General features: G+C 40.2%; 1 protein-coding gene across 11 annotated transcripts in view; it reads left to right on the forward strand.

Annotated features, from left to right (window-relative positions):
- Window positions 1-18,294, forward strand: part of LOC126936555 (tubulin-specific chaperone cofactor E-like protein) — a 168,303-nt gene that overhangs the window by 60,805 nt on the left and 89,204 nt on the right. For 4 of the 11 annotated variants that reach the window (XM_050759291.1, XM_050759292.1, XM_050759293.1 and 1 more), the window contains one exon: window positions 1,361-6,661. In XM_050759291.1, coding sequence (XP_050615248.1) covers window positions 1,361-1,679 — 319 coding nt within the window. In that variant the 3' untranslated portion in view covers window positions 1,680-6,661. Of the gene's footprint in view, window positions 1-1,360; window positions 6,662-9,227; window positions 9,411-10,803; window positions 10,949-13,326; window positions 17,466-18,294 lie in introns of those variants that run through there. The other 7 variants (XM_050759284.1, XM_050759289.1, XM_050759286.1 and 4 more) reach the window with 6 other exon arrangements.

Raw genomic sequence — 18,294 nt, forward strand, 5'->3', positions numbered from 1 at the left:
AGAATTTACAAAGTGTTTACTCGTTTGATATTTTATTTGGTTCTTATGACTGTCTTATACAGTAGGAAGGGAAGAAATTATTCCTAATTTTACTAATGAGGAAACTGAGATCCAAAAAGACAGTGAGTTGCCAAGTCACACAGCTAATTATAAAATGGAGTCAAGATCCTGAAGACAGAGCCAGGGCTATTTTTAGCGTTCCCTATTATTCCACTTATTAGAAATGATTACTTCCATCTCTAAGCACAGCAATCTTTTTTTTTTTCTTTTAAGAGATGGGGTCTCGCTATGTTGTCCATGCTGGTCAAACTCCTGGGCTCAAGTGATTCTTCCCCTTGGGCTTCCCAAGGTGCTAGGATTCCAGGTGTGAGCCACCACTCCTGGCCACAGTGGTCTTACTGTATGTTTAATGTACCCGCAAACCTTATTATGACATTGATTTTAACTGAGTTAAAGCTGAAAGTGGTGTGGAGGAGGTAGGGGGATAATTTTGTGTGACTTGTATTCTGATCCTTAGTTAAAGTGACCTCACTGTATCTTGGTTTTAATAAAACTAATATTAATTTTTTTCAGCATTTTTTCCCTTTCTGATATGTAGGAAACTTGTAAGTGTCCTTGATAAAATCGGATCTAGATCCTCCAGGGCTGGCAGTGCAGACAGAATTTTCTCTATGGGAAACGTGACCTTTGTGGGCCCTAGTCTCATCTCTGTAATTCACTTTCCTCTTGGTGTCTTTTGCTCTGTATTCCTTCCTTGATCAAGAAACGTGTATCCCTTATTTACCACTTTTTTCCAAGAATGTATTCTTGATTCTTCCATAAATTCTATGTATTACACCTGAAATTAGATTGGAACATTCAAACAAGGCATCTCTGAAAGAGTTAGGTTAATTGCTAACATACAACTACATGTTTTTCTTTATAAGTTATGGCTTCTCCAGGCCTCAGAAACTGCTGGCCTCCCTCCATCTTTCCATCTATTCCCAAGAGATACATGCCTGGATATCTGCACTTCTTGGTGATGACACCCAAGAAAGCAAGTTCTACAGAGAGATTGGACTTCTATTATCTTTATAGTGTCTACTTTTCTAGGTTCCATTTTTTCCTAAGCCTATTCTTATGTAATCATTGATTAACAGTAGGCATGTGACCATCTTCAGGAAAAACGATTCCCCGGTTTTACAGTGGCCTCCCTCGGGCACTCATATTAGGTCACAGAATGCACAGTATCATAATGATAGAGTAAGATTTTTTAAAGATGTTGAGCCTAGTAATATTGTTTATCTGTAGTTGGGAAGAAGTCCACAGTACATGTGCTAGTAGTTTAAGCTGACAGTGTTGTTGTTTTTAATCCTTCTAGGTATCATGAACTGATCACAAAATATGGGAAGTTGGAGCCTTTGGCAGAAGTGGACCTAAGACCCCAGAGCAGTGCAAAAGTAGAAGTCCACTTTAACGATCAGGTGGAAGAAATGAGCATTCGTCTGGACCAAACAGTTGCAGAACTAAAGAAACAGTTAAAAACTCTGGTACAGTTACCCACAAGCAACATGCTTCTCTACTATTTTGACCATGAAGCACCCTTTGGCCCAGAGGAAATGAAGTACAGCTCTCGGGCATTGCATTCTTTTGGCATTAGGGATGGAGATAAAATTTACGTGGAATCCAAAACAAAATAACCTCTACCAGCCTTGTGAAAACGTACACATAAGGACTTGTTGCAGGGCATTTGTTTTTAATGTGGTTTTCTTTAGGAGGGAGGAGGTTGTTTTTGTTTTGTTTTGTTCTGTTTAGGTTTGGGAGGGATTTTGTATTTTTCCCCCCTGGAGTGGGTAGGGGGCCATTTTTGGTATTTTCTACCACAGATTTACTTGGCTCAGCCAGTGGAATTGGCCACATTTCCAGTGTATGTGCCCTCTGTAAGGAAAGATGACAAAGAAATCACCGACTTCTTACTGTGTTCACTGGGATTTGCCTGCCACCTGATTATCGTTACTGTTGGGTACACTTGTGAAGATAACATGAACAGTGTAGCCTCTTAGAAGGGTCTCCTAGAGAATTTAAACGGGGGGACAAGGAATTTTCACAGGAAGGGCCAGAACTTCTCTCTCCCAGTTCTTCCTTCCGCTACCCTCCCTCCTTGGCTTTTTTGGTTCAGTTCCATTTTTTTTCATTTTGATGTGTGGTTTACCTAACAGTTTTGTTCTGTTCATAATTCTTATTTCTCAACCTGGGTGATGTTTTTGTTCTCATTTCTCCCTTTTGAAATAATTGAAAGTGTTTTAAGCATTTTTCAACCTGATTCTAATCTCAGGTACGCAGTAAGAAGCTATAACTCTGTTAGAACCTCGAAGAAGAATAGATGTAGAGTGAAAACTCCAGGAAAACTTGCAGTTATTCTGGAAGCACCGGCAGAACAGTCTGATCTCTTTGTATGTTACTGACTCACTTTTAATGTCCCTTGTACGTTATGTCAGCCATTATTTTCATAACATGAAATATGTCAGATTCTAGAGTTCTTTTGTTTTTGCTTATTGAATGTATTTTCTCATGTCTTTCTTTTTCATTACTTTAAACTATTGGGAACTGAGGCCTGACTTTATAAATAATTCAATAGAGTCCTGGATACGTGCACCAGGAGAGTTGAGAATTAGCTCACAAACTATCTATGGTGTGTGTGGGGAATGAAGTTGAGGAATGTGGGGGAAGAGCTTATGACTTTCCCACCTGTGTCATCCATTCGAAGACCTTGCTCTTGCACTTTGCATTAAAAGTGGGAAACATTAATCAAAGGGAGCTTTTATGCCCAGGTTTTCCCTGGGGCTTTGTGATGTAATAATTGAACAATTCTTTTGGTTTACATTTCAATTTAGTTGCCTCATAGAAGTATAACTGCCCAATCTATGAGTAAAGTATAAGTGTCAAAACTTCACAATTGCCTCCAAGTCATATTTTTTGCAGAAGCACATTTAAAGCACTTTTCTGTAAAAGCTAGTTCCTTACCTACTTGGAAATCTTTTTGTTTGTTCTTCTATTCCTTTGTTAATCAGATGTAATCCCTTTCTTTAATGTGTATTTTTCTCGGTCCACCATGTTTATGGATGGGAAGCTTGAGAAATACAAGTATGTAAGTGAAGTATTTTTCAAAGAATGCAATTATCTGATTGCATTTGACCTTTTGACCTTTGTTACATAATTCCACCCCTCCTACAAATTTAATTTTTTTATGAAATTTTTAGGTGACTCTTGTAAAATCTTCATGTATGAGGAGTTGTGTTTATTAACGCTACTTTTTAAATTTTCCTGTGCCATGTGGCAGATGTTTATTCTCTTAATGCACTTCAGGTTTGCTATCTGTAAAGCCTTTGACCCAGGCCTACTGAGTCAAATCTACATTCAGTGTAACATTAAAGGTGGAAACCAAAGGGTTTGAGAAAGATGAATAAGGCCTATTCTCCTTCTGCTGCAGACATTATCTTTCAAAATCATAAAAATGAGCAATGGAGATCCAGGCTGGGTATAGACAAGAATAATTATTTTGCAAACACATTTTCCTGACAGACTTTTGGTAGGAAAAAAGTATGGCAACAGTGTCATGAAGATTGAAACTGTAGGTGCTTTGTGTATGTACGCATGAGTGCAGACGAGTTTGAGAGAGAAACAGTGTAATTGAGCCCCAAGCTTTTGTCCGCCTGGGAAACAGATGCATTATTATTTTTTGAAGTTGTATGACCCTGGACTGTCCCACAACAGAAGGCAGAACAAACACTTATGTTATGCTTTAATCATAAGTGGAATGGTCACAATTAATAAGATATTTTATATATGGCAAAGTTTTATGAAATGCTTTTTTACTATTAGAGACCTGTTTCTTCTGTTATTACAGAACACAGTGTTGATCAACTGCGGGCATAATTCTTTTATTATACAGTTGCATGTAAAGGGAGCTTCTCATTTAATTCAGCGAATATGGGTATTTTTACAGCATTGTAATTGATGGTTTTAATAATTGCTGAATAATTTTTGATTAAGAGAAAAATGTAATACAATTACTGGTCTTTTAGAGTTACAGGACAGAAGTTAATGCAAAAAGCTATTTGAGCATGTGTACTTATAGATTCATTTGGGTGGCTGAGTAAAGATGCTGCTTTTGAAATAAAATTGGTGCTGTGTAGACACTTGTAACCAAAATTGTTTTTATAACAGGATTAAAAGAAGGAGAGAAGAGACCATGGACCTTTGAGTTTACATGTTATGCCTAATTGATTATCTGCAGCTTATCTGTATTTTAATACTGACTTTGCCCAGATTCAGTGAGAGCATATTATTGACATTTTGAGGCAAAATGCTGTCATAGCCAGTATTACTGATATGTTGCCGCAGGCACAATGTATAGAACATATCTTTTCTAAAATAGGAATTATTTCCAATTATGAAAAAGGAAAAGAGTAATAAAGAAAACCAAATCAAAGCCAAGGGATCTTTTCTACATGTGGGTGAATGGCTGCTGAAGCCATTGTAGAAATCAATTTTTGAATTTGAATTGTTGAAATATCCTAGATTGCTTTAAAGGAAAAAATCCAGTCATATATCTTTTTTTATTATTAAGTTTTGCAACCTTTTGCCACCATTGCCATAAATACGTAAGAAAGCAGCAGATAGTATAAGCCCCTTGTTATTAAGACCTTTCAGTTAATATTAAGGCCAAAATGTAACTTGAGCTACGTATAACAGGGCTGAATGCTACAGTGTTTTTAAAAATTTCACTTATTTTTAAAGAAAGGAAAATTCAGTTCTAACCAGATGTTCCAGCTGTGTTGCTCAACCAGCAGTGGTAGGAGCAGAGAGCACTTGCACTACGAGCTGATCACCATTTGAGGCGTGCAGCTGATAGCTGTTACTAACGCACATGTGAGTGTAGCTTGCTGCATGAAAATACTAGGCTCTAGGGCATGTAAAACATGAATACAGAATACTAGATTGTTCTAAGTAATGTCATTTCTGTTTATGAATTTGATTTTTCCCTTCATTTCATGTCAAATTGAAAATGCAAACAAACTGCTTTCAAGAACACCCAGAAGCTATCTGTGTTACCAGATGTGTTGTGAACACTCTACTATTTTTCATAGGTGCTTCCTTGAAATATATGTCCATTGTAGTGGTGGAGAGGGACTGGACTCTCTCAGGCTCTTTACTTGCCAGTTGTCTCCTGCAGTTAATGGAAATATATATATATATATATATAATTTTAGAATATAATTTAAACATGAAGGTCTATTCTTTGCATTTTTTATTTATATATATATATATAGATAATCTTTAAAAAATTAAAATTCAAGTCCATTTTCTCTTTGTGTTCTGATTTTTTTTCTGGAGTGTGGGGTCAAGGTATATGTTTATTTTTATATAGCTAAAAATATTCATTGGTTCTGTGGTTGAGTTCTCTGGAGGATTGGCCCAAACTAGTAAAAGTATGACCATTTTGACAAATTTAATTGGAATTTTGCCAGAGTTGAAAACTAGAAAACAAAGATTCATAAGAGACGTGTTATTGCTTTTATGTTAGCAAAATCTTATACTTCTGACATGCTCTTTATACTGCTTTTTTATCCTTTGAGGATAAACCCTGTCTTAAGATATTTGGCATCACCTTTTATGAGTAAGATTGAAAAATCTCATTTGTTGAAATTAAAATTTGCCAGTTCTTATTCAGGGGCTACTTTTTTCCTTAGAAAAATAGTTTTTTATATGTATTAGAATTTTGTACATTTGAACCCTGCTTGCTTATCAATAATTTCTTGGTAAGCCGTTATGAATTAACCTTCACCGAGGATTAAAGTCTAAGGACTGTACTTTATTTCTGTATTTAAGAGACAGAGTTCATTCACTTGTCTTTCAATGCCTCAGAAATACATAAGTATCATGACCTGTTTAAGATTATTTCTGCCTGCTATTCAAATTTCAAAGAACTGTAATTTAAGCCTCTGTGCTACGTTTTATTTAATTACTATTTAGTATGAGCTTCTCTGAGTACCTGCAAAGTAGACATGTATCAAGACATCCAATAACTATTGGACTGGAAAATACTGTGACTTTCTCTAGTTATTAGAATGCATTTAAAACAAGAAGGTTGGCTTTTGAAGTCACATTTCTCTTTCAGTTCTTCTCTGGAAAAGAAGTTCCTATTTGGTCTTTACAACAACCCTACGAGGTTGACACTCTTATCTCCATTTTCTTACTAGTGAGGAAATTGATGCACAGATAGGTTAAGTAATACCAAAAGTTACATGGCTGGTAAATGGCAAGACCAGGATGCAAACGCAAGCAGTTTGGTTGCAGAACCCATGCACTGACAGCTGTACTGTAGTGCTTACTGCTAAAGTTCCCCAGCACACACCTTTATTGTTAGTCTTCCTTTTCACTGAAAAATTAAAATGAGATGTCCTCAATATCCATTTACTAAATTGATTGGCTCTGTAACAGAATCACTGATGTGGCTGATAGCTCTAGATCCAGACTGGAATTTGCCCTCAAACCATATCCAGAATTGAGAAATTGTGGTTGGGATGTATCTGTTGTCCCCCCTTCTCCTCTGAAATGCCATATTGGACACAGGATGGGTGTTACTCACAATAATAAATGAACAAGTAATGTGACCCAAGAAGACTGATGATTTGTTTTTTAACCTCGGGACATTCTAGAGCCCTAAAACTGGTTTCAGCAGATAGCCAAAGGTGAGAGAGATCACTCAGTTCCAACTCAGACTTTTATCAAGGAGGCATGATGTTCCAGGTGAACTTAAAATAGGCATTTATTGAGGAAAAACAATAATTTAATGTTCCAGGAGCCTTTATCAAAGGTTTTGTTATTGGAAAGGATGAGGCAGTCACGCTACTGTTCCTCCTTAAAATTCAAGAAAGAGCCTTGTAAAGAATATAAATATTACTTTTAAAATAGAGGAGACAGCTTTTCTATTATGGTCTGCAGGATCTAGATCTGTTAAAAAAAAAAAAAAAAAGACAATGCAATTTCAGTTCATCAGATCATTCTGACTTTGCATTCCTGAATGCTTCTTAGTCACTTAAGTAATACAATTAAGGTGTTAAATAAATAAAAACAAGACTCTGGGAAGCAGACGTCAAATAATACAGACTAAAGAGAAAAATGTTTTCCAAAATATTTGATACATTTGAGGGCAGATGTAAGCTTTATTCCATTGTTAGGGAATACAACTAGGACAATAGGAACTGTCTTGGTTGTGTTAAAATTTTGTTTGCTTTAAATTTGAATTTCATTTTTCCATTACCTCATGTATTTTGAGGATCCTGTTATAGACAACATTACCATTTTCAGGGAGAATGTAAATATAGCCTTAGATGTAATCACCTGAATGAGCTAGATCTAGGAGGTTAGACATTATTCACTCAGTGGATAAGTGGTAGAAACAACTGCATTACAGAACTATTTGGACTCCATGGTAGTTCATACAGTGAAGCAAAACAGTTGTACAGGGCTTGTAAATTTATCAGAGACATCAATGTCACAGATTCTGTTGTCCAGGAAGCAGATGCTGAGGTGGAGTTGGGAGTGCAGGAAGTTTGCTGGGGAGTAACACCTGTGAAAGAACGGGGAAGAAGTAGGGTTGAGCGAGATGGACCATCAGACCATGCTACAGACCTGAATCAGTCAGCCCAATAGGATGCTCTGGAGCACAGATTTTCCATTAGATGAGTCCTACCTTGGCCAGAAATGGCCAGGGCCCTTTACCAATACTTTTCTCAATCGTTGATATGGGAATGCTTCAAGAACATAACCTCAGCTTGAACTGATATAGATGCTAAAGGAGCCAACAGTTGGAAGCTGTCAGCTAACCGTACACCTTGTAGCTGGAAATCATCCCTTTTCTGAGGGTGGGTCTGAGTTTTGCATCTTAGTGTCTGCCACGGTCCACTCCATGCAATGTGTAGATCCAATTTTCCATCCATGATCAATGGCAGCTCCTCTAGGGCTCTGGTGGGCCTCTCTATCTGAGAGGAAACTTAGAAGAGGGAGGCTAGGAAAATGGCTTAACACTCCTGTCACTGCAGTTGATTTCAGAGTGACAACTGGTACCCACTCTCTCCCTCTTCCACTATCCTTATAACCCCTTGGCTTTTGTCTCTCTGGTCTCAGTGGCTTACCTGGTGGTTTCACTCAAACCTTAATCAAACCTTCGTTCCTTATAGTCTGAGTCCTTCGTAATCGTATGCTGATCAGACTAGGGTTGCTACACTTGTCCATCACAGTCTAATTGGGTAAGGGAGTACCAAGAGGCACCAAAATTGGTCACCTGAGTGCCATATGTTATCCCTTGAACCCAATGTATAACAATAGCCCTGCCTCCTCCTGCTGATCAGAGTCAGCTACTCCTAACAAGATGATGGTTCATGTTCTTGCCTGCTAGTCTTTGCATACAAGGAGCCCAGTGTGTCCAGGCACCATTACAGCCCATAGCTTATCATTCAGCAGGACTCACATCCCCTGGTGAGAATGTACCCTCTTGAGGAACCAGGACTTCCAACTGCATAGGCCAGAGATGAGGGATTGGGGAGCACAAAGTCCCCCAGTAATCATTGGGAGTAATGGCAAGTAGGGCCACTCCTGCCTTCACACCTTGGTTCCTGGATCCATGTAGTCTTATTACTGGGGACACCGCACCCTACAAAGGTCTCTGACTCGCTGTGTACACAGTATCCTGGAGAATAGCACCTCATCCTTGCATAATATTGTCTTCAGGGTGGTGCTTCACCTACTCCTTAAGCAATTTACTTCAATTCTCACCTGGCATCTTCTCAGCTGGCATCTTCCGCTCATACTGTCACTACTACAACCAGTGAATCCCATGGCCGTGGGCTCACTGCCACACTTCCTTTTCCATAAAGCAGGTTCCCTAGTCAGATGCTATTTTGCATGGAATTCTATGCTTATGGATAAGGCATTCTGCAGGCCTCCCATTAGTGGTGCTGGCTGAGGCCCCTGGGCAAGAAAGGCATACCCATGTCCAGAATATGGCTCCATCCCTGTGGAAAGGAAGTGCTGACCCTTCTAGGATGAAAGGGGTCCAATGTGGTTATTTTGCCACCAGATGGCCAAATGGTCTCCCCAACAGTAACATATTGGGATTTCAGCCTTGGTCTCTGTTATTCGCAGGTTGAACAGATTGAACATTTCAGATACCGTGGTATCTAGACCAGCCTGCTAAATGGAAGTTCGTGCTGTTTGACCCATGCATAACCTCCAATCCTGCTGCTGTAGCCACTTTATATATGCGCCCATTGGACCAACACTGATGAAGACTGCTTTACATCAACTGGCCGAGTTGTTTTGTCTACTTGGTTGTTTAGTTCCTGTTTTGTAGTGGATGTTTTCTGGTAGGTGATAATATATGACACAAAGATCTTCACACTTCATGTCCACCCTCATCTGTCTATCCAGGCCCCTTTGTCACTGATTTTCCCATCTTTTTCTTTCCAGGCCTTTGTCCAGCCAGCTATGTCATTTACCACTGCCTATGAGTTTGTACATATTCTAACCTCAGAACTCTTTCTCCTTTGACACAAAATGCATGACAAGATATATCACCCAAAGCACCACACGTTGAGAGGATGTTCTCTTATCATTGTCTTTCAAGGCCACTCGAATGAGGCTGTCATGAAGCCAACCAGCGTCTGCTTTAGGCTTGCGCGCACACACACCAATTGAGTCCATCCATGCACCAGGCTTAGGCTTCTTCCTCCTCCTCCATCTTGTCGTATTCACCTTCCCACATATAGCCATATGTGTGATCTGGTTGGGGAGCAGGTACTGACACAACTATGTCAGGTGACATGGAGTCTGGACTACCTACTCAGGCATCTTACTCATGACTGGTCCCAGATATGTCATTTCCATCTTATGCTAGATTGCTACTGGGTCCACTTGACTTCATGACTTGGTGGGTCCAACAAGGCGTAGGTCTTCGTGGGAAGTTCTGGATACATGACCACTGTCTCTTAGACAAATATTCCATCACATGGCCTAGTCCCATGAGAGAGCTGATTTTCAGAAGGTGTGTAATTCTTTGCTGCAGATGACATGACGTTGCTCCGGAACTCCAGGGGCCTATGTGGTAGTTCTTCCCCTGGGGTTTGCAATAAAGTCCACATTTCATCTTTTTCCACCAAACACACCTCCAATATCAAAGGACCTACTGAACACATGGCCCAAGCAGCAGAGCTGCTTGCATCGTAGCCTGGAGCTGCAATGGAATTCTTTTATGTTCTCAGACCAACACAAAACTGGCTTAATTTCATATCACCTGAAGCAATTTCTCTGGGTTTGGAACATGTAGCCTCCAGAACCCAAAGAAGCTGACAAAGAAGAAAGAATTTCTTTGTAGACAGGCTACAAGATGCAGCAATTTGCCTTTTCCTTTGGAGGAGTTGTCCCAGCATGTTCCTGGCCACTGGATTCCTTACAACTACTGAAATAGCATCCCTGAATCTTTGTAGGATTTATCTTCCATCTTCTGGAGCCCCTGTGTGTTACTAAGGCGTCCAGCCTGCTGGCCATCTCTTGCCCATGGTGCCCGGTTTGTTGATGTTGTCAATACAGTGAATCAAGGTGATGTTCTGTAGTACCCAGATGACTCAGAACTCTTTCATTACAATATGAAAGAAGGTGGGAGATTTATAGCCCTGGGGCAAAGCTAGAAATATAGATATATATTGTTGTCTGTTCCATAAGATGTGAACTATTTTTGACCCTCATTCCTGATTCAAACAGGGAAAAAAATGCATTTGTCAAATGAATGGCCACATATCACGTATCTGAAGCACAGCAACTGCGATTGGTACTACCACTTGGTTGAAGTTGGAGTAGTCCATAGCCATTCTCTAGGATCCATCCTGGCCAGTTCGATAAAGATATGGTAAGAGTTCACCACCCCTTTTCTTTAAGAGTGATACTAATGTTTACCATTCTCCCCACAGCCCAGGGTGCAATATTCTTTTATGTGACTACTTTAGTCGGAGTAGGGACAGGGAGTGTCAGAGATTTCCACTTGCCTTCCTTACTATGATAGTTGTTACTCTATAAGCTAAAGATGCAATGTGCCAAGTATTAATACATCAATCCCAATGGTACTCACTCACCGACCAGCTTCCTAATCCAATGAATGATAAGTCAGCTTGGTCTCTCCCCACGCACCTGATGTTCCCTCACAGCCAGATTCTCAAAGGCATTCTAATTCATGTATGCCACCATCTTGTGTATCTGGTTATGCCCAGATGGCATTTATACCAGCAGCAGTCCTGCCTCGAGAAGAATGGAGCATCCAACGTGGGCCAAAAGGGTTGAGATATAAGTATCCTAGAGTGCATGGAAAAAGAAAACAATTAGTATGCTGCTAGCAGTTTATTAAAATAGAGCTGACGATTTTGCTTCGAGACATTTAGGTTCACTACTGGACTAAAACCTTAATACAGGCTGGACAAAGAGAATCCTTCTCTAGGTGAATCTTTGATTTAAGCTTAATTTTATTGTAATATCTTTGGACTGGGAAAATAACATCCAACGGGTCTGCAGCCCCTGTAAACCCACTGTAAACTTTTCTAGGATTCCTTTTATTCTCTGAGCCCTATGTGTTCCCACTTTAATGGAGTCTTTATCATTATTAACTCAAACTCCTTCTATAACAGTCCTCAAAATGTCTAAGCATTCTCCTTCTCCCAGTCTATGGTCACTTGTGTAAATGGCCAAAGGTCTTTTTGGGGACAGATTGGGAAAATTACCATATTTGCCATGGTGTTGGAGGGTCCTGCCCTTTGGGTACCTGTTACCTTTTCAGTCTAGATTCCAGATTTGAAAACTGACTCAGATCCAGAAACCAAGCAGGGCCCATGGTTTTTTTTTACTGGGACCACTGCTCTCCACCTTTCTCAACCATTCCTGCTTTTTTCTTTCTTTCTTTCTTTCTTTTTTTGAGATAGAGTCTTGCTCTGTCGCCCAGGCTAGAGTGCAGTGGTGAGATCTCGGCTCACTGCAACCTCCACCTCCCGGGTTCAAGCAATTCTCCTACCTCAGCCTCCTGAGTAGCTGGGATTACAGGCACACCACCACTAATTTTTGTGTTTTTAGTAGAGATAGGGTTTCACCATGTTGGCCAGGCTGGTCTTGAACTCCTGACCTCAGGTGATCTGCCTGCCTCGACCTCCCAAAGTGCTGGGATTACAGGTGTGAGCCACCGCGCCTGGCTCTTGCTCTTTTATATTATTATACAGAGGAAACCATGCTTTTGCTGGCTGCCCATCTGCTTTGCCCCTTGGATACTGTGCTTTATTAAGCATGTCCTTGACTCTTTAAGGATCAGGTCCCTTGGCTGCCCCTCTGATCTTCTTGGTCATTACAAAAATTATGACTGCCCTCCCAGCATCCCTGGCTTCACACAGTAGCGTTATGTCACCTGGCCTGTATTTCTGCAGGGACCCATCATCTCCGTTGCTATCAGAGCCAAGTTCCATGATCACCTTTCCTGGCATTAGCCTTGGCTGGCATTAGGGAGCCACTACTGAGCTGCTTAGTGATACTGGTGCCTCCCTCTCCAGTATATTCCTGCTGGCTTTGGTGGCTGGTGCGTCTGTCCTCTGTCCTTCCATGGAACGTGATTGTCCAGTGGGCCTAGCAGAGTCACATAATATATCTATTCCACCATGCAAACATCTGTGAGCCTTTTGGTCCCTTCTTCGGCCATCTGCCATGGTAATTCAGGCATTTGAACCTTGCTCAGTGTGAGCCATCACTTTTTCCAGGCTTCTAGAAGCTTCTCTAGGAGTGAGTTTGCACCATCCGCTGGTGCTCTTGACACCACGTTGAAGTCTGTAGCTCTAGAGAGTGCCCCTGGGTATGCCCTCCCCTCATCCCTACCAGTGCGTGCTGGCGCTTTGCACCTGCAGCACCTTCGTGGGCACAGTCCCTTTTGTCTCCTGTCAGGCCCAGCATGTCTCTGGCTGGGTTATGCAGCAGCTTAGCCCAGATTACAGGCCTGGCATTCAGGAGAGAAGGTGGGAGCAGCTTTTGAAGAGAGCAACTGTTGCCTTGTCGGGGGAAGTCCTCTCTACTGTCTTCCTGTGCTGGGGGAAATTTTAGTTCCTGATGGTGTGCAGTAGGGTGTGTCTAAAGGATCAGAAATTTTCAGAAATAAATCTTTGGAGGCATCTACCCAGATAGCCTCCAAATGAGGCTAGGTATATAAAATAAGCATATAAAATACCTATATGTACATGTGTGTGTACATGTGTATATGATAAATCACATGTATAATATATATGTATGCATATAATGTGTAATAAATTATATATACCTATATACACACACACATATGTATGTTTTTCCCAGGTAGACCTTGACATTGGTATAATAGAACTGCTTCCCTTGAGCACCTGACCAAGTCTTTGTCATTCAACAGGGCTCTCCAGAGCAAAAACTGCCCATCTGGGGAGTCCTGCTTTGGTTGGAAAGTGCTAGACTGTGTAGCCTGACCTTGCCCAGTTATTGGCGGAGGGCTGTCCCATGAAGAGTGTGTCCTGGGTTTCAGCACTGGGGCTGAGCCTGAAAGCGCTGAGGGCTAGAGGCTGTTGGCCAACTGTGCTTCTCACATCTCTGTTGTACGGAGTTTAGTGGGGGGTCTGAGTGGCGCATCTCCATGTCTGCCATAGCCAATAACTGCATCATTTCAAAGTAGCTCACATCTGACCATCTGTTCCACAGAAAAAGGTATATGAAAGTTAAGAAAACAACACAAAAACAAAAGCATCCCACACGTAAAACCCATTCTACTTGATTTTAGAGGACTGTATTTTTTTATTTTGTTTGAGCCGTCTTTCCTCTTGCCTATAAAATAGCATCAACTTCGCCATTTTTTTAATGGCGAGATAACAAATATCTTGGTTGACTAGCTCCGATGCACCCCCACCCTATCCCACATCTAAATCTTGTCAAAATCTTTGCTCACCTCACACTTTCAACAAAATAAGTCCTCCTGCTGACACAGCAGGAAAAGAGATTTTTGTCATTTGTCAATCTGTGACCACTGGGTGTACACCAGAACACACACTCACTGACCAGCTTCCCAAAGTGATAAGCCAACCTGGCGTCTCCCCACGCACCTGGTGTTCCCTTGCAGCCGGATTCTCAAAGGCATTCTAATTCATGTATGCCACCATCTTGTGTATCTGGTTATACCCCGATGGCATTTATACCAGCAGCAGTCCTGCCTCGAGAAGGATGGAGCATCCAGCGTGGGTCAAAAGGGCTGAGATATAAATATCCTAGAGAGCATGAAAAAGGAAGAAAGCAATTAATATGCCACCAGGAAGATCATTGCCTTTCCCGTGAAAGTTTGGCTGAAGAATTGTGATAACTTCAAATGATAAGAGGAAGGTTTTTCTTTTTAAGAATACTGTCAGGAGGAGACTTCATGGTCTAGCCACGCACTTTGGTGATGTCTAACTTGAGCTTGCATCCGTGTTCTCATCGCAACTTTGCAGAGTGACACAGACAAAAAGCGCTCCTAATGGAAGGTGAAGCCACCGTGCAACTGATTGTAAACTAACACGAAAAACGGAGCCAACGATTTTGCTTCAAGACATGTAGGTTGACTACTGGACTACAACCTAAGGCTGGACAAAGAGAATCCTTCTCTAATGTGTCTTTGATTTGAACTTAATTTTATTTTAAATAGGCACCCAAGAAACTAGCTTTTCTGTTATATAAATATGTGCCATTCTAAGCACTCCTAGAATCCAAAGAAAAATAAATAAATGTGAGTCATTTGGAGAGAAGCAGTCATTTAACATCTGTAAGTAAATATGTGTGGAGGATTCATAACACCAGTGAGAGAATAAACAATGTGGGAAACCTGCTGAATTTTCACAGGTTTTTGGAAAAACATGGAGTAATTTAAACTAAAAAATTTAGTTCACCAAACACTCTTGTGACAACATGCTTAAACCTAGAATTATATTTCTTTTGTACAGTTGGCATTTAAATGTCTGGTCAGAGAAAATTTGGAATAATTTTTAAATTCCCATTGATTTACAGAAGAGTTTTTTTCCTGCTACAGTCAAGTTACTTCTTTCTTGATAAATTCCATTTAAACATTTCGAATAGTAGATTCAGCTTATGCCTTAGCCAGTTTTGCTTATTCCACATCTACTGGATGCTTGGAAGCAACTAACCGAGCACGTTTTCCCCTTATTCACATGCCTTTTAAACTATTTACTTACTGCAAACTTTTATCAGGAGGGGTTTATCTCCCCCCTCTGCCTCCAGTGACCCTCCCTGGGTGTCAGGGGAGGTTTCCAGGCCACAGTTTGAGATTTCCCTTGTGGAAGATCATGTCTAGCACTAGGTCCCTTGTTAGATTTTGCTGGAAACTGCCCTGTCCTATCTCCTGCAGAGCGATGCATCAGAGAGAAAAGAGAGGGCATAAAACTTAAAAAGTTTGGAAAAGTTTCTTTAAATACTTCATACATACCTGTGAAAAAATAGAGTAGAGCCTATCTGTGGCGACTGTCCAAAACCAGAGAAACAAAAAAAGACTTTAATGGAAAACCAACTTCATTTAAATGTTGGAGGCAGCTGCTTTGTTCGGAGTTTTAATCCCATGCCGGTGGATGCTAATTCTGTAACATTATACAGTTGCTTCTTTTGGGTACAAAGGTAGAAGGGGGGTTTTCTTTTGTGTTTTTCAGTGCAAAGTGATTCTGATCAGAAAGGCCCAAGGTTTCAGCTCCAAGTACCTGACATTTCCATCTGAATCTACCTTTTTTTTTTTTTTTTTAAAGGGGGAAAAAAAGGTCTAGTTTTTCAGGAAAAGAACCTCTCTACGCAATCCTGAAACTGATCTTTAGATTTACTTTTCCTTAATCAATAGAAAAAACTTGATTGCAGCTCAACACTTACCTGTCTCTAGTGTAGGACTAACTTAATTTTTGGTTTTAAGAGTACAGGATTCAGACATCATTTCAGGAATCAGAAATTATTGGCAACAAGTTGAGGAGAACTGACATGAATTCTTGTTTTACCTAATTTTTCCTGGCTTACTAAGATTTGACTTAATATTTCTGACTCAGTTTCTCCAGCCTCTACAGAACAGGTTAGTGACATTTTTTGTAAATACAAATATCTAAATGAATCCTCCTTACTTCTCTCTGAACCAGTTCCCTAAGGGCTGTAGTCTTAAACTTGCATGGCATCTGTCTCCGTTAAAGCTGTGTGTGATCTCTGCTAAAGCCTTTGTACCGTTTCCAGCAAAACTGTCTAATATTTAATATGTGCTTGAAATTACAACATACATACTTGACAACTAAAGATTTGCAATAAAACTCTCACAGGATAAATTCATTGCCTTTCCCGTGAAAGTTTGGCTGAAGAATTGTGATAACTTCAAATAAGAGGAAGGTTTTTCTTTTTAAGAATACTCTCAGGAGGAGACTTCATGGTCTAGCCACGCACTTTGGTGATATCTAACTTGAGCTTGCATCCGTGTTCTCATTGTAGCTTTGCAGAGTGACACAGACAAAACGCACTCCTAATGGAGGGTAAAACCACCGTGCAACTGATTGTAAACTAACACGAAAACAAGTTCATCTTTGCTGCGTTCCTTCTTTAATTAACTTGCTGGAATTAATTGGTTGCTTGTGCACTGGATTCTATTTTTTATTGTGATTCCAATTCTGGACGGGTTCTTTTTTTTATTACTAATGTTTCTATCATTCATTTCACTATGTGAAGTCAGTGAACAGAGTAGACTGGCCCTGAATCTGGTCAATACTTCAGAATGATGGATCGGCTCCCTTCTATGGAGAAGGTGATGGCAAACTCTAAATTCTCCTAGCTGTAGAACATATTGTGTTTTAACCAACTTTTGTTTGATCTTGGTGGAAAGCTGTTGTGAAAATTAGGAAAGCCAGGTCTTACTGGGGTGTGGTTTCTGGTGCAGAGACACAACCCGGGACCCGCATGCATCTTTAGCGTTGGGTCCTAGTTTTCAGTGCTTTATTCGATGCACAGGAGATACCTTTCCTTTACTCATACTGCTCTCACTAATTCTAAATAATTACTTGACAATTCGAACGATATCATTACACTTCCAGACTGGCTTCTTCTGAGCAGCTATAATTTGTTCGTGAAGTTTTGAACTTAGGAGGACCTGCCAGCATTCAGGGGATTTCAGCCCGACTCAGCACTGTTGATGTTGTTACGTGAATTTGTTCTGTGATGGTTTTGATGGTCTTGGGATTCGCCACCAAACACACCTGGTGTTCTATTTACTCTGGCAAGCTGGGGATTTTTTTTTTCTTTTTCTTTTTAAAATTCCAGGATGAATTATTCATCATTCCTTAGAATTTGGGTCTCTTTCATCTTCGCACTTGTACGGCACCAAGGTGAGTACTACAGAATTCCATAAAGCTCTCAGTTAGCATGCTCTTGAATTGATAAAGAGACACGTTTATTAGGAACCATAATTGTAAGGGCAGGTGCATGTGTGTCGACAGATACACGAGAAAAATGTAATTAAATTCTATTATCAAGGGTAAAATTCATTAACTTTAAATGAGGTTTACTTATATTCCCACTTTCTTCTGATTTAACTTCAAATACTATTTGTATATACCAGCTTGCCCTGTGCTAATGGAGTAGATCTTTAAAATAATGCAAAATACTTCCATTAAAAGTAGATAAGATAGGTGTATGTGCACCTCATGTCTGATCACTGATTCCCATTAAGGCATTTAATTTGCGGTGGAGACTTTAAATAATCTACTTATTTTGGCCTAAAACTAGGAAATTACAATGGTATTGATGTCAGTGGCTTGTATATCAGTGACCTTTTACGTGGCCCCCAAATCTAAAACTTCAAGTTAAATAAGATAATTATTCCCCTCAGTGATTCCTTCGCTTTCTCTGTGTAGCATTGCCCTGCGTAAGTGAAAGGCCACATATATTTTTTTCTACTGTTGTTTTGGATTTTAGACAAAGATGGGGTAGTCTACATAGATTTTAACATTTTATGGCTAAAATTCTCAGGCACCTTTCTTTACTTTGAGAGTTTGTCTAGTTCAGGTGGCACGTGAGTATAAGTCTGAGGTGCGCATGTCCAGCCCCTGTGCAGCGCTAATGTTTTTCCAGAGTTGGTGAATTTAAACAGTTAAACCACAGTGTGAGACCCCACAAGAATGAAAGAGGGCCCGTGATTTCAACCTTCTACCCCAG

This window comes from Macaca thibetana, chromosome 14, assembly GCF_024542745.1.
Source record: "Macaca thibetana thibetana isolate TM-01 chromosome 14, ASM2454274v1, whole genome shotgun sequence".
NCBI lineage: Eukaryota > Metazoa > Chordata > Mammalia > Primates > Cercopithecidae > Macaca > Macaca thibetana.